This window comes from Ambystoma mexicanum, chromosome 2q, assembly GCF_040938575.1.
Source record: "Ambystoma mexicanum isolate Mex_15411 chromosome 2q, UKY_AmexF1_1, whole genome shotgun sequence".
Classification (NCBI taxonomy): Eukaryota; Metazoa; Chordata; class Amphibia; order Caudata; family Ambystomatidae; genus Ambystoma; species Ambystoma mexicanum.
Window position 1 is genome coordinate 944,789,034 of NC_090924.1, and position 27,780 is coordinate 944,816,813.

The 27,780-nt window shown below is 47.8% G+C and overlaps 1 protein-coding gene across 1 annotated transcript in view; it reads right to left on the reverse strand.

Annotated features, from left to right (window-relative positions):
• Positions 1 to 27,780, reverse strand: part of DNAH11 (dynein axonemal heavy chain 11) — a 4,227,155-nt gene that overhangs the window by 220,097 nt on the left and 3,979,278 nt on the right. The window contains exon 77 of the mRNA XM_069648254.1: positions 7,369 to 7,611. Coding sequence (XP_069504355.1) covers positions 7,369 to 7,611 — 243 coding nt within the window. The remainder of the gene's footprint in view (positions 1 to 7,368; positions 7,612 to 27,780) is intronic.

Sequence of the window (27,780 nt, forward strand, 5' to 3'; positions counted from 1 at the left end):
TCTTTCATGCTCCCCACACCACTACAATATTTAGTGATGCCTGGGGTCACCAGGGCCTCCGGAACACCAGTGCTCCATATTTCGGCATAACGCTTCTTTCCAAACGTCTCTCTCCAAACACCACAGTTCTCCACTGTTCGCTCAGTGGCACTGGGAGGTCAAGAGGAAAGAACCTATCTGCGTGACTGCGTGATCGCGTGTCAAGCTGCACCTCCACGATTCTCGCTTCTCAATGAGGCTGCTTCTGACACTCCTGGCAATCCTCTGAACATTATACAACCTAAAAATAGGAAGAAGAAACTTTTCTCTTAAATTATTCAGGATGGAACAAAAGAATAAAGAATGGCTTACATGGTCGACCATGCTCCCATGACAATACCACGAGGAGTGATAGCCTTAGTCTTGCTGGAATTCCACCTAACCACTTCAGAGGCTAGTGGTAAACGGTTTGCTCTAAAACTGAATAAAATTCCCCTCACACATGGGTTTGAGAACCAGTTTGCATAATTGTCAAAGCAGAATTGGGGAAAATACTTTAAAAAATGTTGAACTGGGGGCTTTGCAAACTCAAGACTTTGACGGATCAGGTCTTTTCCCTGTCCAAATACAGCATTTATTTTTGGCATGCCAACTGCCCCTTCCTCAAATGGATTCATGAATGGTTTACAAAATCCCACTGAAGACATAGCATGTTTTATAGATTGCAGCCAGGGATGGCGACCGCCTACCTGTGAGGCCTTAATTGGCAAATGCGTTAGGTGATATTCACATTCCCTGTTGCGCCATAATCTCGTCCACAAATTCAAAGGTTTAACATTTACAGTGTCTGAGTTAAAGCCCCAAACAGCTTCCAGATGCAGCTAGTAGGCGGCGGCACCACCGCACTCCAAAATGCAGCTAGTGGGCGGGGGCACCACCACACTCCAAATAAACAATGCAGGAGTTGATTCTCTTTCCATTGGATTGGGGCCACAAAACAGTAGCCCCAGACCATGACCCCGTAACTGACACTTGGCACAGCTCTAGCAGTTTAAATGGGATGAATAGTATCCAGAGAGCATCCACCCAGGTTCTTACTGAATCGCAGTACTACACCCTCAACCTTTGCGAATTGTGTGGCACAGTTAGACACCTAAGAGTCCCAGTCCAAGTTATTCTTGAAGATGATTCCCAGGTAAGAGAATTCTCTAATCCATTGGAGACTCCTGGTGGCTGCAAACATCATTGGTAGTTTACCCCTATGACCACCCATGCACATCACCGTCATTTGATGGAATTAAGATTCAGATCATGGGCTGCCATTAAATCTACAAAGCCAGAGACCAGAAGTTGTAAAGCTTTAGGCATGTGGGCAAACAAAGCACCGTTTTCTGCATGAGCCAAGGCACAGATATTCCTACCTGCACCCCTTTGTGGTGTCCGAAATAGTAACGCGTAGCAAGCAAAATGGAGAAATAATATAAAGATTAAACAACAGGAGTGCCAAAAGGCACCCCTGTCTGACCCCTCAGTAGATTGCAAAGCTGGGGACAGCTCACTAGTGCAAACGATGCACACCTTTTCAGTAAGGTTCTCATATATGGACACCAAAATGTAAAGTAAAGGTTTGGGATGGCATATACAGGGCAGAAATTCCCAAGGATTCCCAAAGTTGACATTGTCAAATTTGGAGCTAAGGTCCGTAAAGTCCATGTATAATTGGGAACCCGAGGACAAAGTTATCTTGGAAAAGCCTTAGATTCAGCACTTGCTCAAGGGCCCCCTACACCTTTTGGAAGCCATACTGCTTCTCAGCCCAGATTGCAGCAGACTTAACCCAATCATTTAATCTAATACAAACTAATTTTCCAATCACAGAGATAAGGCAACAGCAGCATAGATGTGCCCTACGCCCCTTTCTTGAAAAATGACACAATGATAGCATGCCTCCTGCTCTGTGGAAAGAGATGATTTGTGCTGATTGCATTAATGAGTTCTGTACATATTGGAACCAAATTGGCAGTTCAACTTAAAAATGTCTAGTGGTATCATGGCACCCCCAGGAGGTTTACCATTGGGCAGGGACAGTAAGGCTTGTCGGACTTTTAGACAAGTAAACACAATGAAATTGTTGTCTGTCCTAGCCAACTCAGCTGGTGGCGGCAAATGAGTCATAGCTGGCAAATAGGTCAGAGATGAGGGATTGTACAGGGAAAAAAAATGATTCACCCACTCATCAGGAGAAATAAGATTTACATCATTACTTTGCATAACATGTAGGGCCTGCGCTACGATCTTCCAATATAAAATACTATACTTACTGCAGACAGCACCCTCAAGCTCGTTCTATACCCCACATTTCCAGCAGGTTTTTCCCTCAGACAGACCTATTTTATAATTTAGTCTGGCTGTTCTGATTGTGCATTTTTCCAGGATGGGGTCTGGCATGGATTCACATGCTCATGAATATTACCTGTCGTCAGGCTGGGAATCCTCGGTAAAAGAAAACATGGTTTCATTTTCACTTACAAACTGTATTTCTCCTTTAAACCAATCACTGTCCTCTGAGTCATACTGCCCCCACCAATGACAGCTCCTCGTCTGGCAGTCATCTTCAGGTTTAGGCTTTATACCGTTACACTCCAGCGAACTGCGATACTGAATCTATTTGGTATCACTACAAACCAACCCAAAGGAGTTAACTAAGGATTGAAAGGAGTCGCCTGGCGGATCAACTATTAACAAAGCCCATTTCTGACAATTTAGTCTCCTAGGAGACCCAAATGCACTCTGGCATGATTGTATGGCGGATTGTCCGGCAAGGACAGTCACCCTGCTGGGTGAGTGACAGCTAGGCTGGAATGAATGGGAGAAAACTGTTTAAAAGGCGAGTCTCTAGGACTGGAAAGCAGAGTCGACCACTGGAACGAAAGAACCGAAGACGAGCTGGAAGAGGATGGCTGCTGCAACTCCTGGACCGTTGGTTTGCCCGGTGAAGTCCTGCTGCAGGTCCGAATTGCCAAACTTCATTCAACAGAGAACCTCCTTCAAGGACGGCTTCTTCCTTTGAGTTGGTGGGACCAATCAACTCATAAGACACCTGGATACCATTCTCAAGGCTGGCTAGGATTAACCAGGGAGAGGGACACCAGTTTGTGTTCTTGAAGCTACAGCTACTGGAACTGAAGTGACTCCATTTTGTTTGCTTTCTTCAACGATCCCGTGCAGTGCAGGAGTCCGCCGATGTCCTCCTTCTTGTGGCCATGACTGAGGCTCAGGAACAGCGAGATCTGCAGGACCTGCCAGGAACCATGACTTCAGAAACATTTGTTTTCTTCATACAAAGGTACTGTGCCTTTGTACTGCAACACGATTGAGAGAACGCCACTCTAGCTGTGAAAGTTTGTGAAACTTTACCAACTTACAGGCCTAATCAGCTTGTGACCCAGCGTATGATCCTTTTTCGCCTAAACTACTTCTGAGAACTTTTGCAAAGACTCTACCGTTTGATACCAGAACTGCTCTTTCCTATCCAGAACACTAGCCCATTGACTTCGGCCTGGCCTATTGACTTGAATTGACTCTTCTGAAACTATATGCACTGCCTAAGAAACTACATGTGATCTTTTCTACTTACTTATGTCCTTTTTGCTCACTGCTAAGTAATTGAACTGCCATTTTGTTCCTATTTCAGGGGAGCTCAAACTGCCTCAAAAGCTTACAGTTTCGTATTGGAGTGTATTTGTTTATATTATTAAGTTGCCTTCCTCTAGTGAAATGTTTTCTAAATGATTGTGTAATAAATTAATAAGTGTTTTACCAAGAAACCTTGAGTATAAGTGTTTACTTGAACCACTGTGATTGAAAGTCCTCTGTGTAACAACTTGTACTGCTCACATTCACTCTTGAGATAAGCCTGGCTGCTCAGCTCACTACCAAAAACTGTGTGGTACAGACTTATACCAAATGTTAGTTTGGCTAACACCTGTAGTCCTAATTGTATGTAGTGGTCCCAGAGGATACTGCCTGTAATTCTACCTAACACGTGTTTCACGCAATGTTGTTTCAGGTGCATTTCTCTTGTATTCAGAGTGGGGTGTCACCTGATATACATTTAATCAGAGGCTTAGCCAGGATTATCTAACAAGTGGGGCCTGAGGCTAAGGTTGTTGGGCCCACCGCAGTGACAATAACATCTGTAAATGCCCACACAATGCTGCTAAGTGGGCATTTACAGATTCTGGGTGGGGCTTGCCCGCTCAGGCCCTATCCTGTCTACGCCTCTGCATTTCATGGTCAAATTAAAATTAAAGAAATATATTGTTGCAACACAGCTTGTTCCTTGTCCTAGTAGGTGGGAGTGAGTGACATTGTGAAGTGCCAAACTATTAGACTGAGAGTACTAGTGTCTGTAAAAGGGATCTAATTGAATGAGGTCCAGTACAATTGAAATTATCGTTATATGCCTTTTACTCTGCAAAACCCACACGGTACCACCTAATACTGGCAAAGACAACCTACAAAGAAAAAAACATTCACTCGTAGGAGGACTATACTAAAAGACCACTACACCTCAACAAAATCCCTAAAACTGGCTGACAGGAGGCAGATTAGGAGAACGACCTTCAGGTGGCCCCGGAGAGATTAGAAGCAAGAGTTTTCAGTGCAGTCTATGCAAAGGATTAACACAGATACCTACACACACAAGAGTGGCATATGCTGGGCCGGCAAATATCGATTTCTTGTTTACCTTTTCCAGGAACAATGCAGGTCTTGTTGCATTCAGGCAGCACAGGCAGCAAAATCAAAACTGGTGTAGTTCCCACACCTACAAAAAACTAGAGTGAGATCAACCTTTTGTTCTGTATCGGGTGTTCCAGGAAATACCTGCATATCAAAATTTGCTTAAAAGAAGACCCTGTTGATGTAGCAGTGATTGTAATCTACCAAGGGAACAACTCTTAAAGGGTTGACCTGTGGATTAATCGTGCCAAAAGGAAGCCAAAAGTGAGGGGGAGGTCTACACTGCAAGATCAGAGACCAAGGTGTTATAGTTGGGAGCAACCTGATCATGCGGCTCGAGTCTGTCCAGGTACACAAAATACAATGGAGAGTTTAGGAGAATAGGACATGTCATGTAACAGAGTCAGTGCCTCGAAGCCAATCACAGAACACTCTTTCCCATCCCCATAGTCACAACACGGTTGTCAGTGAAGCTAGAAAATCCACAAACCCCCATGCACTTCAATAGCATCACCTTCCCTTTTACTTGGTAGCAATAGGCAAGGCATTCTAAGGCCCAGTCAGGGCTTACCTAGACCCAGTCAGACTACAAGAGCACCCAATGCCTGCAATGCCTTCATCCGGCAGAGATAAAACCCAGCCTTTCAACTGGAGCATTTTCATATTTCCCTGAGGGCAGGAGTCAATACAACTTAAAACCTATTCTGATAACAGGAGGGTCACATCCCTACAAACTCCTCATCCAGTAACAGACACCCCCACCCCGCCACAATTGGAAATTACAACTGGAGAAGCACATCTAAGCCTGATCAAGTGCAGCCGCATGTGTGCTGCCCTCCAAAACAAGAGGAAGCACCATTTGAATTTGACGGGAAAATGGGTAGCAAATTGACATCTGAAATTCAAACCTAAATATCTCTGCTTCTTGCCACAAAACAGAACAGGGAACTAGAAAGGGTGTAAAACAGGCTGCCAGTCAAAAACAGCAAACTCATGGTGTGATTTCAAAATAAAAACTAGCCCTTTTAAAGACGTTCTTCGCTAGTTTAGTACTAAATACCCTAACATCCAATAGATCACAGAAAAGAAACCGCTGATGCCCTAAGCTAATCTGGGAGCCCCCACACGGCTCTAGCACTACAAAATGAAAAGGGCTCCGTTTCCTGATTAAGAGAGGGGGACTCAGAAGAGAAGATTTTTATGGAGGAGTTGGAGAAGAGTGGATGAAGTTGAAGCATGGAAAGGTTACAGAGAGTTGAGGGGGCAAAGCCAGCTTAGGAGCTAGATCCAGTTGAGGAACACGAACCAGCTGAGATGCCAAAGTCAGAAGAGGAGCAAGAGTGAGATGAGCTGCCAGGTATTCTGAGATGCCTGAAAGAGCTGAAGTGCCAGAGACAGCAGGTGGGTACAAAGGCAGGATGTGTCAAAGGATGGCTGAGAGGATTGAGACAACAAAGAGGTTTGGGAGTGCTGAGAGGCCTGGGACCTTACAGGGGCCAGGAGAGAATGACAGCATTTTGTCAGCGAAAAGGACAGAACTTCCTGATAATGAGTTCGCTATATCTTTTGGTAGTGAGAAGGGCTACTATCAGCCTCATTACACGTTTTGCAGTAATTCTGTTAGAATTACTGTCAAGCTTGTTTAGAGTTACTTCCACTCAGTTCCACAGATTTACCACACGATTACAAGTGGCGGTAAGCTGTTCTTAATACTAATTTTTGGCGTCCATAGGACTCCATAGGGATTTCATCAAATTTACCGTAAATGTCGATTCCACTCTGGTAAATCTGACAAGTTAGGAGGTAAAGTGGAGGATTTCCCTCCAGCTACACACTGTTGGTAAATCCTCCAATTTACCTCCAAAGATGTAATTCGGCGGTGTGTAAAACTGGTAGCAATTCCTCTGCTGCCAAAAATAGTGGGGGCGGGGAGGGTCACAGAATTACTACCAGAAATGTATCGCACCAACCAATTTATAATTTATGCATACTGGGAGAGCCACTATATCCCTTTTTCGTGGGAATAGGACAATAGCCCTTGAGTGTGAAGGGCCTGAGGGATGCTTAGACATGTTACCATTGGGACAGGAAGAAGTGGACCAGGTCTTCTCGTCATAGATTTGTGAGTTGGAAGCTATAGCCCTGAGAATCATTTGAGGCAAGGGGCGCTTGCGTACTATACTGCTGTGATTATGTCCCTGCAAGGCTGACCTGGGTACAGGCGTCAGGTGGGTGTTATATCACTTTGTCTGTTATATTTTACAAATGAAGACACAGCTAGGTGTTCTGTCCTTGTGCTTGGCACTGTAGCTCTGATAACTTGTTGCAGAGTTGAGAATCTGAGACAGGCCAGTCTTTATAGGGTACTTTAGTGTCACGTGTTTTGCTGAATTCACCAGACCTTGTATACAATGCACACAGCTGCAGTTGCTTTTAAAGAAATAAAGCCTCACTCAATCTCTTGAATATTATTCGCTGGCGTAGCAAGTACATCATGAGTTACAAATATGATTAATGGCTTAAACTCGACCAGATCAAGATGAAAGGGACAGGTATATTACTTAAAAGAAACTAGAATAAAATGCCTCTTGGGTTAGCATTGTAAAACATGTTACTAACAGTCACCCGGAGATAGAAACGTTTTACCTTCTCCTCTAGCGACTCTCCTGCTCCTTCACCAATAAACGAATCTCTCGGCTGCAGTTCCAAAACAGTTCTGAAAAGACTGTCCGAAATCACTGTCAGGAATCCAATCTCAGCGTTGGGGTGAAGGCCGTACAAAATTGGGCTTTCTACTGGAAGCATTTCATCGATGTACTTATGATAGCCAGTGTAATCTAAGTTAGGTGGTGCAGGAAATCCCGGGGCCAGCAAAAGCTCGTTTTCAAACTTTAATAATTGCAGAAAGGAGAAAAAGGAGTGATTAGAAAGGTTTTTCAGACATCTGAAAGCATCAGTCATTTTTCAATACAAGCCAGACAGATCTTTTTTAACATGCCAATTTATAAGACTCTCACGATTTTCTGAGCAATTTTCTAAATGAATGTGACTAACCAGGGCAGACAACGACAGCTGTGTTCAATATCAATCATTTGGCCCTTTGCAGATGCAGGAAAGCACTTCAAAGCAGTCCAAACGCAATATTTAAATTATTTAAATCACAACTGAGAACTATGCACATCCCTTTGCACCCACACCTTTCAAAGGTCACAGAAATGCCATGATCTGCTGCAGGTTCCACCACATACATTTAGATTGCATTTGCATTGGAGAAAGTTAATGTTTGGAAAGGTTAATGGACTAGCTATGCTGGAAACAACAATTTACTGCTTGCTCACAGATTGGACACATAGAAGAAAGGCAGACGGGTAGCTCAGGGCGCAGGCGCCACCTTTAGAACAATGCCCACTCGTTCCTTATGTATTTAATTTGGCTCAGTGGGCTCTTCCACTGAGTGGTGACCTCCAACTGTGTTCCATTTGGGCTGCCTTTTGAAATGCACAGTTCTGTGAATTTGTTACATAAGGAAAGTTTATATTGTAAAGATTTTTTTTTTAAACCAACTGAAAAAAAATAATGTTTTCTACTGGTTTTGCCATCCATGGGGGTCTACCAATATATCATAGATATGAAATTATTGCTTGGAGAGAGATGGCAAAGAGGACAATTTCACCCCACATGAATTCGCAGTTTTCATCACCATGATGTTAAAAACACAGCCATTTTGGAAATTATTGGATTTGAGCCATTCGTGGATGTATTCATCATCATACTCTCAGCATGTGTTGTATCTACCGAATAATGCCGAAATATAGAGGACATTCAAAATGTAAAACACACTCATTTCCCTTTAGACAATGTACATTGTTTAATGAAGAATCTGAGGGCCCGATTCTCATCTTGGCGCGCAGTGAGCGTGCTAAATAGCACAACTCACTGCGCCATTTCTTGACGCCCAGGCACCACTTCTATTCTCATGTGGGCCTGGGCGTCTTCGCAAAGCACAACAGTGCTTCGCTGTAATGCGCCTGTTTCTAATGGAAACAGCGGATTGCAGAATCTCGGCAGCATTTTTTCGTTAAATAACGAGGGAATCGTTATTTAACGAAAATGCTGCCGAGGGCCCTATTCTCAACTTGGCGCAGTGAAGGTGCTAAACAGCTCCACTACTATTCTCAAGGGGGCCTGGTTGTCCTCGTAGAACACGACAGTGATCTATGTGGAATTCGCCTGTTTTTAGTTCTAACGGGCGCAATCCAATCTCGGCAGCATTTTTGTAAAATAACGACATATTCGTTATTTTACAAAAATGCTGGGGAGAACACAGATGAACACGTTCCTTAGCTTACTTTGGTGTATAGGAAAGTGTTCATATACACCTGTATGGTGCATATGAAGACTTTCATTTAAAGCGAGCAGCTTCAACGTTGCATAATGCAACGTTGAAGCTGCTCGCTTTAAATGAAAGTGTCCATATACACTGCACGGGTGTATATGAACACTTTCATTTAGACCAAAGCGAGCAGCTTTCATTTAGACCAAAGCGAGCAGCTCCATCGTTGCATCCTGCAACGTTGAAGCTGCTCGCCTTGGTGTACATGACAGTGTTGATATACAACACACGGGTGTATATGAACACTTTCATTTTCCCCAAACAAGGCTTCTTGTGGCACTCCTGTAGTTTAACGGCACCAAAAGGGTACTGTATATGTGCGCTAGTTTCGCACACATATTAAACTGGCTGAGTGCCACAAGAACACTTTCCTATAGACCAAAGTAAGCAGCTTCAACATCCTGCAATGTTGAAGCTGCTCACTTTGGTGTATAGGAACCAGTGCTTAATTTGTCAAAAAAATAAGTGCCAGTGCCCAAAAAATATTGGCCCCATAATGCCGGGCGCGGTGCCGCCCCACAGTGCGGACGTGCGCCCTGCACCAGTTCAGTGGTGGACCTACCTAGATCGGCCCACCAGCAGCCTATCACACTGCTGCTGCTCCATGTCAACAAACAAAGGAATTACATGTGCGCCAGCTGCCCAATGATGTTCCGGTCCCCAAAAAAGAGTTCCGGTGGCCCCCACCGCCTACCAACGGCACAAATTAAGCACTGATAGTTACTGTGTTCTCGGCAGCATTTTTGTAGAATAATGATTCTCTCATTATTTAACGAAAATGCTGCAGAGATTCTGCAATCCGCCTGTTTCAATTAGAAACAGCCGGATTACAGTGAAAGCATTGTTGTGCTTTGCGAAGATGCCCAGGCCCACATGAGAATAGCAGTGGTGCCTGGGCGTCAAGAAATGGCGCAGTGAGTCATGCTATTTAGCACGCTCACTGCACCAAGATGAGAATCAGGCCCTCAGAATAGGTCTTGAGTACCGAAAAGGTCGTTAAGCCTTTTAACATCCTATTCGGTACTTAACACCTGGATGAGAATAGGGCCCCGAGATGAAAACGAAAATGAACATGCTTTTGGGTGTGCAGATGCAGACAGGTGGGTCCTGCACTGTATTTTTTAATCTTTATTTTAAGAAGAGTGCATACTGCCAATCCGTATGGATGGCAGTATGCACTCTTCTGGAAACAAAGATAAAAAATGCAGTGCTGGACCCACCTGTCACCATCTGCACACCCAAACAGCTGCGTGCTTCTTGTGGCACTCCTTCTTTACGTGTGCTTCTTGTGGCACTCCTCCTGTACGACACCAATTTGGTACCGTACTTCAGAGCCAAATTGAAGCGCTTATGAAATTGGAGGAGTGCCACAAGAATAACCATGCAAAGGGAGAGATAACGAAAGTGCCCATTGATAGGTCGGTTTCCAGCCCTCCCTAGGAACCAGCACCCATATTCCAAAAGTGGCTCAATCAGTCCGAAGTCAGACCATTGCACCACCTTCAGAATAGGTCGTAATTACCAAAAATGTCATAAGCACTTTTTATGACATTTTCGGTAATTAGCACCAATTTGAGAATCGGGCCCTGAGTGTTCAATACAGGAACTGTGTCATCCGCGTATGCAGCACGGAAAACTGCACACCATTTGCTGTGTAAACTGTTTTGTATTAAAAAATGGTGGAGGCAATCTCTTTGATAATACTTAATATGCAGTTACTGTGTGTGTAACTGATATTGCATTAAAAAGGGGGAGAGTCCATGATGTGCCACTTGAAAATAAATCAGTATACATTAATCACACAATCGCATGTTCTAGTTGTGAAACTGGCTTTGGTGTGAGCGCACCCACAAAGTATGTGCTCTCCTCACCGTCTTGGGGTGTTTGTTGTATTATGAATTTATAGCACACTAACACCATATACTCAGATGCATCTAGGCTTGATAAACTGCATACCCAGAGTGAAGATCTAGATGTAAAACAAGCATTGGCAAAGCCAATCGTTCTGGCTTATGTTTTGGTGTGAGTGATCAGAAAAGTATGTGAATATGGTTGTATAGATGGGTTGATGTGTGGTGAATGGTCGGGTGAGCTGTTGAATAGCATTATATTGGTGAATGGATGACAGAGAATATGTTGGTATCGATGGATAAGGGGGTGAATATGTTTGTATTTGTAGATGGGTGATTGGTGAATTTAGTTGTATGGATTAGTGGGTGAGCATGTCCCTGTGTCAAATGTAAGTGCGTAGAAGAGCCAATCACTTTGAAACATGAAAACTCATTTTTGGAGTTTTATTAAAATATTTGTTTCCAGTGAATGAGGTCTTCGATGCATGAATGACATTCAGCATGATAATACAGTTTGGGTCACCTCTCTCTCAGAAGTAGATTGAATGCTTGAGAGTTTCTCCAGACTGGTTGGAGCTTAAACCTGGATACCTTAAATGTATGCTGTGATGGCAAGTTAAGCTGTGAACCAGGTGTGCTATTCACGTGAATGTGGTTAGGAATTGTTTGTGGTTACGTGTTTTTAAAAGGCAGCCTTTTTGTGTCCTGGTGCAATGTCTTTGGTTCTTAAACCCTTTGGCAGTGCTTAGTGTAGTAAAAACAAATATGAATGTTTCCGTCATTATGATGTGCACATTTGACTTTTGGATGTGAGAAGGCGAGACACCCCATTGAGACTAGGGAGGTGAGCCTGCTCAACAAGACCCTCCCTACAGTTTTGGGCAAGTGGGACCTCACTGGGAGTGACTCCCCTCGTGGGGACAAGTATTCCCATTCCGATAAGGAACTTCTTGTCCAGAGAACATTATCTGCTTTCATTGGAATTGGAAAGACTGTTCTGGTTTGAATACTTCTATTTCTAAACCTCCAAACAGTGACAGTTCCTCTATCTTTTCTGTTTCCCGTTATGCTGGGTCTTGCCTGAATTCCACACTCGAAGAACCTCAAGAAAACCCTTGTATTTGTGATCTTGCTTTGGTTTCCTCAAACTCTTTGACTTCAAGTAATGATGGGTTCCGTCTGAGTACCACAGTCAAGGAAAGGAAGAACAACACACTCCTTTTTACTGTGATGATGTACCTAAGCGCAGGAGGAACTGTGAACGAAGGGGATCTTCTGCGCAGGGAGGAGACTGATACCTATGCAGAGGCAAGCTTTTGTGGAGGAGACGTAATGGAATTGTGAAGGCACACCACACCACGGACCCAGCAGTAGCATGGAAAGCAATCTTAATGCAAGCAGCACGCTGGAAGGCTGGCTTCCCTTCCGACTGAGAAGCCAGGATCAGGGGAAGAGCCAGAGATGGGGAATAACCTGTGTCCTCTGGTGTCGACCATGAGGAGGAAGCAATGGTGGGCCTGGGGCCCAGCAACTGACACGGAGACCAGATTGCAGGGGAGCACCTGAATCCCCCAGCTCATACCTGAGTACCTTAGCTGCAGACAGAAGCACCACCAGGGAAGCAAACGCTCCCACAGCGGGACAGCCGGTGAGAGGTAGAGATACTGTGAACCAAGGCTGGGGAACTGGTTATGGCAACCTGAGAAAACTGAGCGGATGAGTGGCTTGTGCGAATCTGAGCAAAAGAAGTATGAGCACTTTGTATCAAGGCTGGGAGAGCCTATAAGGTTGCAGGAACCTGAGAAACCCAAGAGGGCATGTGCCCTGTGGGAATCAGAGCAAGAGAAGTATGAACACTTTGGGCCTCATTACATGGTAGGCGCTAAGGGATTACCGGCACCGGTAAGGGCACCGGTGCCAGTAATCCCTTACCGCCCTACTACGAGGTCCCTCAGCAGGTCCGTCCTTAACGCCTGGCTGACCAGGTGTTAAGGACGGGACCTGCTAAGGGACTTCAGAGCTAATAACGGTACCGCAAATAGTGGTACCGTTATTAGCTCCTTCCTCATTCCCATTGAGCCCTATGGGGGCTCGAATGGGAATGGGGAATGGTATTTGGCATGGGGACTTACCGGGTCCTCCAGGGTTGGAATGACCTGGTAAGTCCCCATACTGCCTACCCGGACCCGGTATGCGGTAAGGGAGTAGCCATGCCGCTAATAGCGTCATGTTTACCTCCTACTGTGTAATGAGGCCCTATGTACCAAGGGTAGGAGAGCCTACAAGGTTAGAGGGGCCTGAGAAACCCAAATGCGCAATCGCCCTTGTGAAGCTGATAGAAAGCAGTACAAACTCTTTGAACCAAGGATTGGCAAGCCTTCAAGGTTTCGAGAGCCTGAGAAACCTCAAACGCCCTTGTGAATCAGAATGAATCAGACACAAACACTTTGAATTAATATTATATTATATTATAAGTCATTTATAACACCCCGGTACACAAGTGTTTCTAGGCGCAAAAAACAAGTTGAGGGAAGACTGAGGGAGGACAAAACAAACGTTCTTACTAGACCTTGTGTCATTCAGCTCGTGCAAGTGGGATATGTAAAAGTGCAGTGGGGAGGGAGAGGGGAAGTGCCAGGGGGAGGGAATGTCGAAGTGCAATCAGGGCAGCAGTGCTCTGAGTAAGTGTAGCCAGGGCAGCGTGGCTCTGGGTAAGTGGAAGCAGGTAGGGGACTGTAGGTTTCCAGATGCAGCCCCTAAGTGCATGGTAAGCCTGGAGGCAGTGCAGGGGCTACTGGTCAAGGGGGAGCCTGGCACCAGTGAGACTCTGAGTGTAGCCAGGCAACCAGTTAGCACAGAATACAGGTTTGTCAGCAGGGGAGAGAGATAGGAAGCAGAAGTGAAAAGGAAGGTATTGAGCTGCTTCCGGAACTTCAGGTGGTCCGGCTCAAGTTTGAGAGGGGCAGGGAGGCCATTCCAGAGGGAGGCACCTGCAGAGGAAAGAGATCTACCCCCTACTCTCTGCCTGGAGAAGCGGCTGTCCCGCAAAGAGTTGGAGGTGGCTGAGCAAAGGGCTCAAGAAGGAAGGTGTTTTTAAAGAGCGAGTTGGATGTAGTGCGGGCCCTGGACCCAGAAAGCCTTGTGGATGATGCAGAGGGTCTTGAACTTACTCCTTGCAGCCACCTGGAGCCAGTGGAGAGATTTCAGGGCTGGAGAGATACCGTCCCTGGGCTTGAGCCAAGGGCAAGTCTAGCAGTCCTGTTCTGGATAAGTTGCAGAGGGCGGAGAGTAGAGGAAAGCAGATTGAGAAAGAGGTTGTTGCAGTAGTTCAGCCGGTTGCATACAAATTGTTCGTATTACAACTGTTCGAATGACAATTGACCTTTTCACAATTGACCGAATTGTGAAGGTCAATTGTAACATATATGCGGGGGAAACCCCCTGCAAACCCCCACCCAACCCAAACCCACCCAAAACCCAATATATATATATATATATATTACCAAAGCAATATATAGAGATATATATATATATGCGGTCTATTGTGAAAAGGTCAATTGTGACCCTTTACATTCTGTCAATTGTTCATTCGAACAATTGTAAACAAACAATTTGGGTAATACCGGGGCTCTGGAGTCAGTGGGCTTCTATCAGAAGTGAGGAAAGGAAGAATACTTCTATGTAGGTGCAGCTGCTATTTGCCCTTCTTGGCAAGGTCAGAGATGTGAGGAGAGAAAGAGAGAGTGGAGTCGAAGATGACACCAAGGTTTTTAGCCTCACTGGAAGGCAGAGGAAGAGGGCCCAAAGAGGACGGCCAGAATGAGCGAGTGAAAGCGGGAGCAGGGATCCTAATGAGAAGGATGCCAGTCTTCCTGGCATTAAGGCAGAGATCGCTGGAGGTGCATCACTCCTGAATCGCAGATAAACAGCCAGGAATGAGCGAGAGAGGAGAGGAGGCTGAGGGTAGCCTGAAGGAGATTTGAGTGTCATCCGCATAACACCGAAAGTTAGAGGAGAAGGTAGAGATAAGGTGGGCCAAAGGGGCCAAGTATACATTGAATAGCCAGGGTGAGAGGTTATAGCCTTGGGGACCACCACATGTGGAGAGAAAGGACCCAAGTTGGACCTGGGAGGGACAGTCTAGGAGGAAAGAGGTCAATAAAGCCAGGGCCTGATCCGTGATGCCCAGGTTCTCACATAGACGATTGATCAGGATGGCATTATTGACCATGCCAAAGCAGAGGAAAGATCAAGGAGGATGAGGACAGAAGGAATGCTAGAATAAAGATAAGTGAGCAGATCTTCATGGGTGTTCAGGTGTGCAGTTTCCATGCCTCTGGCTGCTCTGCAGTCACACTGATGGTCAAGGAGACAACCAACAGATTCAGTGTGGAGAGTAAGCTGGGAGATGGCCAGCTTTTCCAGGAGTTTGACCAGGAAAGGAGTGACCGAGATCGGGCAGTAGTTTGCCGGACAGGAAGGATCGGCAGAAGACTTTTTTAGGAGGGGGTGTGAATGTGGTCCTTGATGGTTTTGGAGGAGCAGAGGAGCACCTGCTCGTATGGAACTTTCATAGATCAGATTTGTCTAGAAACCTCATCAGGAGTGGCCGGAGAGAAAGAGTAGAAAGGAGGAGGAGAGGGAGAGGTGGCCAGAGTAGGGCCAGGAGAGGTAGATGGAGAGGGAGTGGAGAGAGAGGACAGGATGTCCTGAGTTTTAGTGGTGAAGTGAGAAGCTAGATCTGTAAAGAGGGCTTGTGAGGGAATAGCAGAGGTGGAGACTGCAGAAGGTTTGGCCAGCTACTCGCAGATTTTAAAGAGATTGGCTTTGTTGTTAGAGGCCGCAGAGATGTGGGCTTGGATGGGGGCTATCTTCTTGGTCAGGACAGAGAGTCTGTATTGCCTTTGGAGCAGGCCAAATGTCAGAGGATGCGTCCGATGTCCTCCACTTCCTCTCAGCCACCCTATACTTGTATTTCAGGGTGTCGAGATCAGAGTAATACCAAGAGTTGCACTTGGAGGTAGGCTTCAGACAGATTCTCATGACAGGGGCAAGGACATCCACAGGATTGGAGATAGAAAGATGCAGGCTAGAGAGGGCTGTCTCAGGGTGTGAGTCAGCCATATGTGTAGGATCAGAGAAAGTAGCAGCAAAGGCCTCCACTGACACACACTTCATGGGCCAAATGACCAAGAAGGTAGGTGACAGTGCTGGGGTCGGCTTCACCTGGGAAACAGAGAGCTACATGTGACAGGAGAGCAGAACGGAGTCTGTCCAAGAGAGAGGAGTAGTGAGAGGGTTTGAGACAGGGATGTCTGAGGAGATGAGAACATCCAAGTTGTGTCCGGCAGAGTGTGTCGGACCAGGGGGTAGATTGAAAAGAGCGAGAGTGTCGAAGAGGTTGTGGAAAAGCCCAGAGGAGGGATTAGAAGCATCCAGATGGATGTTGAGGTCTCAGAGGAGGAGAAGGTGAGAGGTACAGGCAGGAGAGAAGAGGAGAGGCCCACCCACTTTGAGAGTTAGAGGGTGACCTGGCTAGGTGGCCTGTAGATGGTGGCCACAGTCAGAGGCCAGCAGAGATAGAGAGCCTGCATGCCAGGTATTCAAAGGAGGAATAGGCCTGCAGAGGAATGACAGAAGCAGGGGCCCAAACTAGAAAGATCAAAGGTACTCCACCTCTGGGACCATTGGTTCTGGGTTTGGAGAGGATCTTGTAGCCATCAGGTAGCAGATGTCAGAGGAGTGTTTGACAGCAGAGCGAGAGTTGAGAGCAGTGAAGTGGAGCAGGTTGCCACATTTGAAAGACTTCCGTGGAGGGGTACAAGCTTGAGGTATGGCCTGCGGAGGAGGTAGAGGGGCCCAAGAGTGGGCAGTGGAAGAAGAAGGAGATGGCAGAGGAGCAAGAGAGGAGCAGATAGGAGTAGCAGGAGAAAGAGGGAGGTTGATAAGATGCAGGAGACGCCAATCGAAAAGGAGGAGATTGGGCTGAGGGCACTGGACCAAAACGGTGCCATTCAGATAGACATTAATGATGATCTTGGAGGAGTAGAAGGAGACCAAGAGGACCCTCCCACTATGCCACCATTAATGGGGGAGGAGGAAAAAGGAGAGAGAACAGAGACCATATGAGGGGTCCATAGGTCAGAGAGAATGACAAAGAGGATGTCGGTAAGAGTCTGTCTGGAGGAAGCACTGATGTAGGTATCAGCGATAGGAAGGCTTGGGTTGGAGACCAGGATGTCCCTCTTGAACTTCTTACTTCTCGACTTAGTGTGAGGGATAGGATAGGAGATAGAGTAGCAGTTAGGGAAGATAGGGGAGATGAAAAGCACCATAGAGAGTGTGAATAGGATGTAGAAGGAAGGAGGAGGGAGCGAAAGAGAGAGGATGCAAGATGCACAGGCGGGGGACGGTTTCACAGAGTAAGGAACACACAGAAGGGGCAGACACGTACAACTCAACAGTTCAAAGGGTATCCCCAGCAGGGTGGGGTCCTAGAGAGTGGGAGAGAGCCAAAATGACATAGATCACAGTACAATAGTAACCACACTTGGGGTGGGGGGACTAGAGAGCGGGAAAATGCCTAAAGGACACAGATCACAGTAAACAGTAACCACAGTTGGCGGGGGGGACCCAGAGAGTGGAAGAGAGCCTAAAGGACACAGACCACAGTACAACAGTAACCAGAGTTAGGGGGGGGCTAGAAAGTGGGAGAGAGCCTAAAGGACACAGATCACAGTAAAACTGTAACCACAGTTGGGGGGGAGACCAAGTGAGAGCCTAAAGGGCACAGTTCATACTACAATAGTAACTGCAAATTAGGGGACCTAGAGAAAAGACAGAGAACACAAAGTATGGCTAACCGCTGGAAGGGGAGAGCCTAGGATTGTGCAGGGACAGAGTAAGGTTGGAAAGCCGACAATGGGGCAAACACCCTCTCTGAAACTGCTTGATATCGATACGAAGACTTTGCATCAAGGCTGGGAGAACCAGCAAGTTTACAGGGACCAACCGTGTGGGCCATGTCATAGGTAAAGACTTGGGTGGGGGGGGTGTGCTAGAGAGCTTGCAGCCAAGATGGCTGCTCCATTCTGAGCTCCTTGCACGAAAGGGGGAGGCCAGCACTGTACCCATCGGGATAACGAGTAAATCCCATGACGAGAGCATACATGTAAAACTGCTGTCCATCTATTGCTGGAGTTTGGGCTCTTAAGACTGACGGCATATGCATAAACGACGATGAGTAAGCTGAGTCAAACAGCACAGCCGGGGAAGTTTGAGCCAGTGGGAATAGATGTTCGGATGCCGCATGGTCCTGCAGATGCCGTGCAGCTTGTGAGCGGTGCAGCGGTTGCTGGAGCCTGGGGCCCCCAGTATAGCCGGTCTGCACGGCGAGGCTGGACCCTGTTCACAGAGCCTTCCGGCCCAGAGGAGGAGGATCGTGAGAGGAGGAGCTGGGATTGCTCTGGGGACCTTCCTGGGAGAGACACCTGGGCGGCCTGGCCCCGCCGCAGCCTGTACCCCCAGTAAGGGCTGCAGCAGGAGTGCCAGGGCTGAGGCGGATCCTTTGCCCGCAGAGAAACAGGATACCATCTGTGCTGGTGGAGAGGTGCGCCACACTGCCGACGGCCACAGCTACCCCCACACCATCATCGGGCTGACATCCACATCGCCTGAAGCTATGCCCATCACGGCCGAGCTGATAGCACCACAGGCAGGGCTTGCTGAATCCTGCATCAAGCTTGCATCAACAACTGCTGCACAGACTACCGCGCCAATAAGCAGCGGGGCTGCGCGACCCACCAGCTCTGTGGTTGCCACGGCGCAGAAATCTGTGGGCGGTACTGGCCACCTCCCTCGCATGAAATTCTGCAAAAAATGGGTGTTCGAGACCATGGGCCACTTCCAAGTCCACAACCTCTGAGCCAGAGACATTCCTTGGGGAATAGACAGTGACCACAACTATATTGAAGCAAACCTAGACCAGCCCCCTAACCGGCGTACTTGGGAGATTGCCCGACCCTCGCAGAACCTGAATCCTACAGGTGACCAGAAGCGCAGGGCCTGGCCTTGACCCTGAAACCTGCTCTATGGCAAGAAACCCCCAGCTCCCCCACTGATCCAACCTCCAGCCACTAGTACTGGTACACTTATTCAGGTCCTCCACCAGCATATGACAAGGATCCTGGGCCTGCACTGTGATTTGCAGGGGCTACGACCGGAGTCAGAGACAATCCCTCGGGGGAGTCAGTTTCTGTATGATCACTGCCCCGCTGGAGCAACCCTGGCTCCCCTAGACTGCCCTCATGTCCCGGGATACCAGAAGGGGCAAGGAACATCTGATCCCTCAGCACTATTGAACCTGCAAGGCAGTGCCCAGGCTCTCCCCAGCCACTGGGGGTCCTGGAGGACACAGTTGCTCTGGGCAACCCAAATGCTAGAAGAGGTACAGAGGCCCCCTGGAGACTGCATGGTGCTATGGTGAGGAGAGTGCTGTATGGCTAAGGGAAATAAGCTTCAATCCCGCTTGCCCTTCTCCCAGAAAGAGGGACTAAGTGGAAGAGTAGAGAAGATTCTGACGCCCCAAGACACCCCGGACAGACCAGGCCTACCTGGCCAGGAGGAGGCCCCCTCAAAGTCCACTGGAGGAGCTCTGGCGTCTGTTAGGCAGAATCCTGTGCAGTGCCCTTAGGGACCACTACACATAATTAAGACTACAGGTGGCAATACAAGTTTACCTTTGGCACAAGCCTGTACTACTAAGTTATAGTGGTAGCAGTAGCATAGCAGCCAGGCTTATCTCAAGAGTGTATGAGCAGTAGCAGAGATTACACAAAGGGACCACAATTACTGTCAGGCAAACACTGACTCAAGGTTTCAGGTAAAAAATATAAGTACATTTATTTTTGAACCATCAGTTATAAACACAACACCTCTATTAAACTTTAAACAAAACCACACGTTAAATATACTACAACTAACCAATTCACTTTGTACAGTATGTCTCAAGGTAAGTACCCTGTGTTTGAATGAACCGGTGTTATGAACAAAACACGATTCCGCGGATCCGGTTGGGATCACTTTTTGACAGTTCGGTCTACTCAATAAACGTGTATCCATGACATGAAATGCTACCGGGGCAAAAGCACACTTAGCACCTGAGATACCCAGAGGGAGTTGCAGGCAAAAATCACAGGCAATATTTAGGTTAGGCAGACAGTATCGAGAAACACTCAGAAACAGGAGTTCAAAAGTCAAAGGGTCGGAGCCAGGTTTAAGTGACACCGGAGACCTGTGCCGAAGATCACACCTTTAGACAGTTCACGATTCAGCGTAGCCCAAAAGTACTTGGATATTGTCAATGTTCCGAAGCAAAAGTTATAAGAAGGAGGGAAGACAAGGACGAGCCTTGAGGATGAAGAAAAGGGATTCACCCAGTTTCCTCGAGTAGAGCACAGTACCTTATTCCAACGATGCAGCTGGTGCCCTGGCAGTTGTTCCTGTTGGTTTCCCACAGACCCACGATTCCTGGAGCTTCATTGTGAAGGAGGACGTCTGAAGGGGGTCTGCACCACACAGGGATGAAGCCTGCAGCATCGACAATGAAAAAGGTGTGCTCCTTAAAAACAGGAGAGGCTCAGCAGGTAGATATCCGGACCACTAAAGCAGTGTGCAGCGATTTCGACCACGGCGGAGATCTCTGGCTGAAGAAGATGAGCTGGTTATCTCCACCATGCTCAAGGGAAGAAGACTCCGGACTGGATCGCCTCTTAGTCATTGAAGGGAAGATAGCTCAGGACTGCAGCAGGGCTTCACCGGGACGGGGTAGTTGCAGCAGCCGTCGTTCTCTCCGCTTCTCTTCGGTTCCTTGTAGTTCCAGAGGCGACTCTGACTTCTAGCCCAAGAGACCTGCCTTTTATGCGCAAAACCCCCATTCACACAGCCTGGCTGTCAATCACGCAGCAGGGGGGTTGTCCAGCCGGGACAACCAACTCAGCCAATCATGGCAAAGAGCGACTTGGTTTTCCTAGGATACCCTGTGCAGGGGGTGACTACATCCCTCCCTCACATTCAGCCCGCCTAGACACCCAGGCGCCAAGAGGAGGGCTTCTCTGCAGAAGCCCGCCAAAAGACGGTGAACAAAGAAGGCAAACCTAGTTTGCCACGCAAAGTAAAACACAAGAAGGACTTTAACAAAAGAAATGGCGAATAAACCCAACCAGAGCCAAAAGATAGACGATTTGGTCAAGCGGGTTTATGTTCGAGGCTAATATAATAGCCAAGAACAGTACCACGTATATCTAATATAATCTCCGTAGAAAAGTTAGGGTAGATACCACTGCCACCAGCCAAGTCTAAATGTTAAAAGACCGAAACAATGCTCAGGGAGGTACAGACAGAAAACGGGTACAGATTAGCCCTTTCCAGTACTCCATGTAAGATGGGGTGTACTGGGTCTGTGGTAAAAAGGACTATGTAAAGTAAATGGCAACTTTACCTTTCTCTGGGAGACAGTAGTCAGCCCCACCGAAATGGAGTCAGAGGGAAGTCTTAAAGACAACCCTGGGTTACTACACTAAAGGTGCTGTGTAACCCGTACAAGAACTGGGGCACCTGGAGTGGTGTCCTCCAGTGCCCAAGATCACACAATGAGTAAAAACATATAGGCCAAAACACATGTAAGAGTGGAAAAAGGATGTACACTCTTACCAGGTGGAAAAAATAAACTCCAGAAATCCAGCAAAGCTGCTGGGGGACTCACTAGGTGAGGGAAATTAGCCCTAGAAGGAGAATTCTCCCTAACAGCGTTGGAGCTCAGCTTGGTGCTAGCGGAAATGTAGTCTGGCTTTGCGTCTATCAACACAAAACTTAATGGAATGGCCTACATGGTCGACCGCATGCAGGAATGTATTGATAAGGAGAGTGGATGAATATCAGAGGCAGAACACCAGGTGGGATCCCTGGAGGATACAAACGGCGAGGTGACACAGGCGATTCGCTCGATACAGAGGGAAGTCACCGCAATTAAAGAAAAGAATGAAGAACTGGAGATGAGGTCCCGGAGGAATAATATCTGGGTGGTGGGGTCCCCAGAGTCTATCCCCCAGCAATATATGGAGCTCTTCATGGAAAAGTTTATACAGGAAGTGCTGCAGACACTATCATTGTCATCACAATTCCTGATTGAAAGTGCCCACCGTGTATCACAGGTGACCCCCTAGACTGGGCCATGGCCAGAGCCCCCTTCTGACAATAGCTCACCTGCTCAATTACAGTGACTGGGACATAATCCTCTGCAGAGCCCGTGAGCTTGCTGTCTTCACCTATGAAAATGCCTGGGTGTCATTCTTCCTCAGATTTTACCCCGTCAGTCCAGAAGGCTTGCCTTACTTTCCTGTTGGCAAAATGTATCCTTTGAGACCTTTATGGATCCCGGAGAGTGTAAAACTTCCTAGAGACTCTGCCGAAGGAATGAACGGGGCACATGATTCAAAGCTAAATGACCATGTGATTATACATGCCCTCGATTGTTCACTACTGAGTGTGGGGAAAGATTGACCCCCAATCTTTCTTCTGATGGGTTAAAGATATGCTGGTCCATGTAACAAATCAGTACAGCTGCTGAGCAAAGATGTTATTTTATAGGCCTCCCTCTGAGGGCCGATGCGACGAGCGACCCCTTGGGTTGTGGAGTCAGGCACCCCTAGGCAAAGACCCATGATCGTTGGTGTGTTGGGGAGGGGAGGGTGGGTAGGACAAATCACTGCTGGATGGGGGTGGGCAGTGTGGACGGGGGAGGGCAAATTAGGTGTTATGTGGGTGATGGGGGATTGGGGGGTGGGTGGAAGAAGGAAGAGGGAAAGTTGGGGCTTGTTATTTCAAAATGATTCACATCTCTTGTGCTCAGGCTTTGGTGGTGGTGGGGTATGGGTGTACACGGAGGCAGGTTTGGTCTGTCCAAAACAGCTCTGGGCCCAGGACTAGCTGCAAGAATATAAGCTGGAACGTGCAGAGACTTAACCCGTGCAAGGCCCACAAGATAATACCATACTGAGCAAAGGTAGCCCTTTTGCAAGAAACTCACTTAGTCGGAAGGGGAAATGAGGAAGTCGCCAGGTCCTGGGGGAATTGCAAATACTACACCTCCTACTCCACATTCTCTACTGGGGCTATGATACTCATACACAAGTTGCTGTGGTTTCGCACCACAGAAACTGTGATTGATCTGGCAGGGAGGTTTGTGATTGTCTTGCGTTGCTGGGGACCCACTTTGGTGATGTTCGTCAACATCTATGGCCCTAATGTGGATGACCCCCCCCCCCTTTATTTGAATCATTGCTATACAGGTGCCACAAATACTTGCACACCAATATCGTATGAGCGGGGGACCTCAATATCAGCCTGGACCCTGTGACGGATAGATCAGCTAAGAACACCCGCCTGCGGATTAGAGCAGCAGAAACAGTATGGAGATGCATGACCGAGTTAGAGCTTGGGGATGTATGGAGGCTACTCGGGCCGGAAGGTAGAGAATACTCGTTCCATGCAACTGTCCACAACACCTCATCGCGCATTCATTATATATCCTAGCGAGCCTGCCTCTTATACGTAGAACAATTGATTGTATCCTTCTCCCTAGAACACTATCTGACCACTCGCTGGTCCTCTGGTCACTAGACTCGGGTGGTGAAGGTGTCCCTCAACCCTTCTGGAGATTCAAACCTGCAGCCCTATTGAAGTATTTAAAAATGAAGTGCTTAGTCTAGTGAAGTTATACTTCCAGGAGAACTTAGGTTCGATCTCTATGATGAGCTCCATTTGTGAGGCATTCAAGGTCGTGCTGCGGAGGGATGTCTATCTCTGGAACTGGGAATGTTGAAGACAATATGTTGGAAACTCTCCAGAATAGAGCTTGAAATCAAGCGCTATGAAAGCGGGGCTTTGAACAGGGAAGATGCTGACTCGGGGGCCAACCTGAGGGACGCGCTGGATCGCTTCAATAATGTAGCAGAGTGCGAGGTGAAATACCTGGCGCACCTGGCAATGGCTAATCGATATGGTGAGGAGGGCAGACCGGGTAGGCTTTTACCAGCAATGATCAGACGCGAAAGGTGAGCCACGGATATTATCGCTGTGTGGAATGCGGATGGCAAGGTGGCCGTACAGCTGGATGCCATACAGGACCTCTTTCGCCAATACTACAAACGCTGATATACATCTAGGGGGTCGGTACTGGCGCGATATGTAAGCGAGCTTCCCTGCTTGTATTGCAGCAGGAGGCGATTGAAGCACTAGCTAAGCCTTTTAAACATAACGATATTTAGCTTGCTATACATGCTCTCCCCTCTGCTAAAGTGCACAGCACGGATGGAATAACAGCTGAATTCTACAAGGAGTTTGGCCCAGAGGGAGTCCAGCACCGGCTATCTCTGTGGGAGGAGGGGATGAAGGATGTGCAACTCCCCTCAAATATGCACGAGGCTGTGATAACTCTGATTCTTAGGCTTGAGAAGGACCCCCTGGACTGCTCCTCATATCGTCCCATCTCCCTACTGAACCTAGGCACAAAAATATTTGCTAAAGTGCTGGCAGATCGACTGCTTCCGTATGTGGCAACCATAATCGATGTGGACCCGTCTAACTTTATCCCTGGAAGATTGACCTCATTGAACTTGCGCAGGCTCTTCTCAGTCCTGTCCCAAATTGAGCCCAAAGTACAGGTGACTGCGGCGCTGCTCGATATTGAGAAAGCATTCGACTCAGTTGAGTGGAGCTACCTATTTGATGTGCTATGACAGGTGGAAATCCCGAAGTGTTACATAACGGCAGTGCGCCTGCTGTACGATGGAGCAAATGCTCAAATTGGGCTGGATGGCAAGCACTCCAGGGCCTTTGACCTGGGTCGCGGAACCAGGCAGGGCGGTCCACTGTTGCCATTGCTTATCGCAATCGCGATAGAACCACTGGCGGCCTGACTATGTAAATTCCACTTGGTGAGGGGGCTGGCACTAAGCAGCGCTTGGGAATTGATGTCGTATGCGGATGACGCTATCCTATACTTTGCTATCTCCTGTGAGAGTGGTTTCAAGTTGATTGCAGGATCCTTAGAGTTCGGCCAGACATCTGTTCTTAGAATAAATTGGACAAAGTCGATATTATTTCCACTGAAAAGGGCCACTATTAAACCCCCTGACACCGAGGGTTATAGTAGGAGGAAATTTCAGTTACGTACCTAGGCATGCAGGTAAGCCGAGACACCCAGACATTATTGGAGGATAATCATATAAAGTATTTGAGCGCACTGGGGTCCAGGGTGGAGAGGTGGTGTAACTCCCCCTTTCGCTGCTAGGTTGGATAGTGATTGCCAAAATGGTGGTGGTCCCCAAACAAGACTACATTTTTCATAATATCCCAGTGTGGCCTGGAATTAGCTACTTCACTGAACTGAAGGTCCAGTTGACTAAGTTGGCATGGCATCCGAAGGCCCCTCGAATCAGCTGGGAAACTACGGTTCTCCCCTGGGAGTGTGGTGGTGTGGTTGCACCGGATGTGAGTTATATTTCCTTGAGGCACAGCTATACTTTGCATCCTATTGGATGCCGGAAGCCCCATATTACCCACACGTACGCATAGAAAGATGCTCAGTGTGTCCTTTCACACTGCAGGGTGTCTTGATATCAAGGAGAGTGGCGGATAAATGCAGATTCGATCCAGTGGCATGCACAGTTCACACATGGAACTGGGTGTTGAAGCGACTGCGGGTCGATATCCCATTTGACCCGGGCCTTCAGATATAGAATATTAAGAGCCTCCCACCGACGTGTAATGAAGCTGTGGTGCAGGAGTGTAAAGGAGATGGGATAGAACACATGGCTTATTTGTACCCTGGGGGAATATTTGTATTACAGGAGCAATTCACTGCAAGGATGGGAGCGGGGTTCCAACGCACACTGCAGTACTTCAGAATCCGGGCAGCCTTTAGGGAATGGTCCCCGTTGTTCCCTGATATTCCACCTACACTCCCGCTGCTGCACTACCTACTGGGCTCCCCGGGCCACGAGGCGGGTGGTCTCTGCACTATATGGACTAATCCAACGCGACTCTCCCCAGGAGGCCCTGAAGTATAGACGTTGATGGGAGGATGATGCAGGGGCCCCCTTCACAGATAAACAATGGACAATGCTTTGTGAGCGCACACAAGTGGGGCATTCAATGATCTGATTACTTACCGGTAATCTTCATTACTCCTAGTCCTACTCTTCCTCGTCACAGTACTTACTTCATGAGGCACCTGCCTCCGACACAGGGCCTTCTTCTATTTCTTTAAATCTCTATAACTCCTCCCCCACATCCATGTCACTCAGTTTCATATTACCAAGCCGGAGCATGGGACCTTCCCCGGAGGGAGGGTGAGGAGGGTCGTCAGTACTGTGACGAGGAAGAGTAGGACTAGGAGTAATGAAGATTACCGGTAAGTAATTAGAGCATTACCTCCACGTCCACTCTTCCTCGTCCCAGTACTTACTTCATGAGGTATACCAAAGCAGCAACGGGGAAAAGGTCCCAATGAGACACAGAGCCAAAAACAGTGCAGCAAAACACACCCACAATAACTCTTAAATCACATCCCCACAGACAAAACTCCAACCACGAAGGAACCAACCCCCGAGTGGGAGAAACTCAACCCATAGCGGTTGATGAAAATGCCTAGACCAGCCAAGGCGGCAGCCATACAAATCTCTTGCAGAGAAAAACCCTCCTTGCATCGGCCCAGGAAGCCGCCAAACCCCTGGCAGACCGCCCCCGATTGTGCACAGGCACAGGCAGGCCAGAAGCCACATAGGCCCTAGAGATCACAACCCGGAACCACCGGAAAATGGAAACCACAGATGCGTTATGCCCAGCCCCAGCCGGACCACAAGCAATCAGAAGACTATCAGATTGGTGGAAAAAGCAAACCAAGCCAAATACTCCAACGCGTCCCGTCGGACATCAATGTTAAGCCGAGCCACCTCCTCAGGCGTTCTTGGACCATGAAAGAAGTCAGGGAGAACCAGACCCTGAGAGGTGTGAAAACCGAGAGACAACTGAAGGGAGAAACATCGGACCACACCCCGGCACCACCGAGTCTGGCAGCACCCTCAGGAAAGGAGCGTGACATAAGAGAGCCCCAATCTCCCCAAGCCTACGGGCAGAAGTGAGAGCAATAAGAAAAGCAGATTTCAGTGTAAGATGTTTGATATCAATCTCGGAAATGGGCTCAAAAGGAGGCCCGTGAAGGAACCGTAATACAAGAGGGAGATCCCAAGAGGAAAGCCCTTTATCAGCACAAGGACGGGAAGAAGAAAAACCCTGGATCAATTTCCCCACCAACACCTCCCCATCCAAGTGACCGTCAGAGTACCCCAAAAGTAATTTCATGGAGGCCTACTGAGAGCGAAGCCTGGAAAAACTGCCAGGCCCCTGTCAAAACCCCTCCTGGAGGAACTGAAGGATAGCAGAGGCCAGAACGCAGGGGAGGGATCCCAGACCGCCCATACCAGTCTCGGAAATGGCCCCAGTGTCTGCCTAACACCTTCAGAGTGGAGGGTCTAAGAGCATCCATTTGGACCCAACTACAGGATCTGAGAACCCCTGAGATATCAACCTAGACTGAGCAATAGCCACACCGCCCATTGCATCTGGTGGAATTCCAACCGCAGATCCCCTTGAAGGGGACACGGCCACCTCGGAACCAGCCAAGGTTCCTAGGACCGAAGCTCCAACAGAGAGGGGAGCCAACTCCGGCAGGACCAGAACGGAGCTAACAACAAC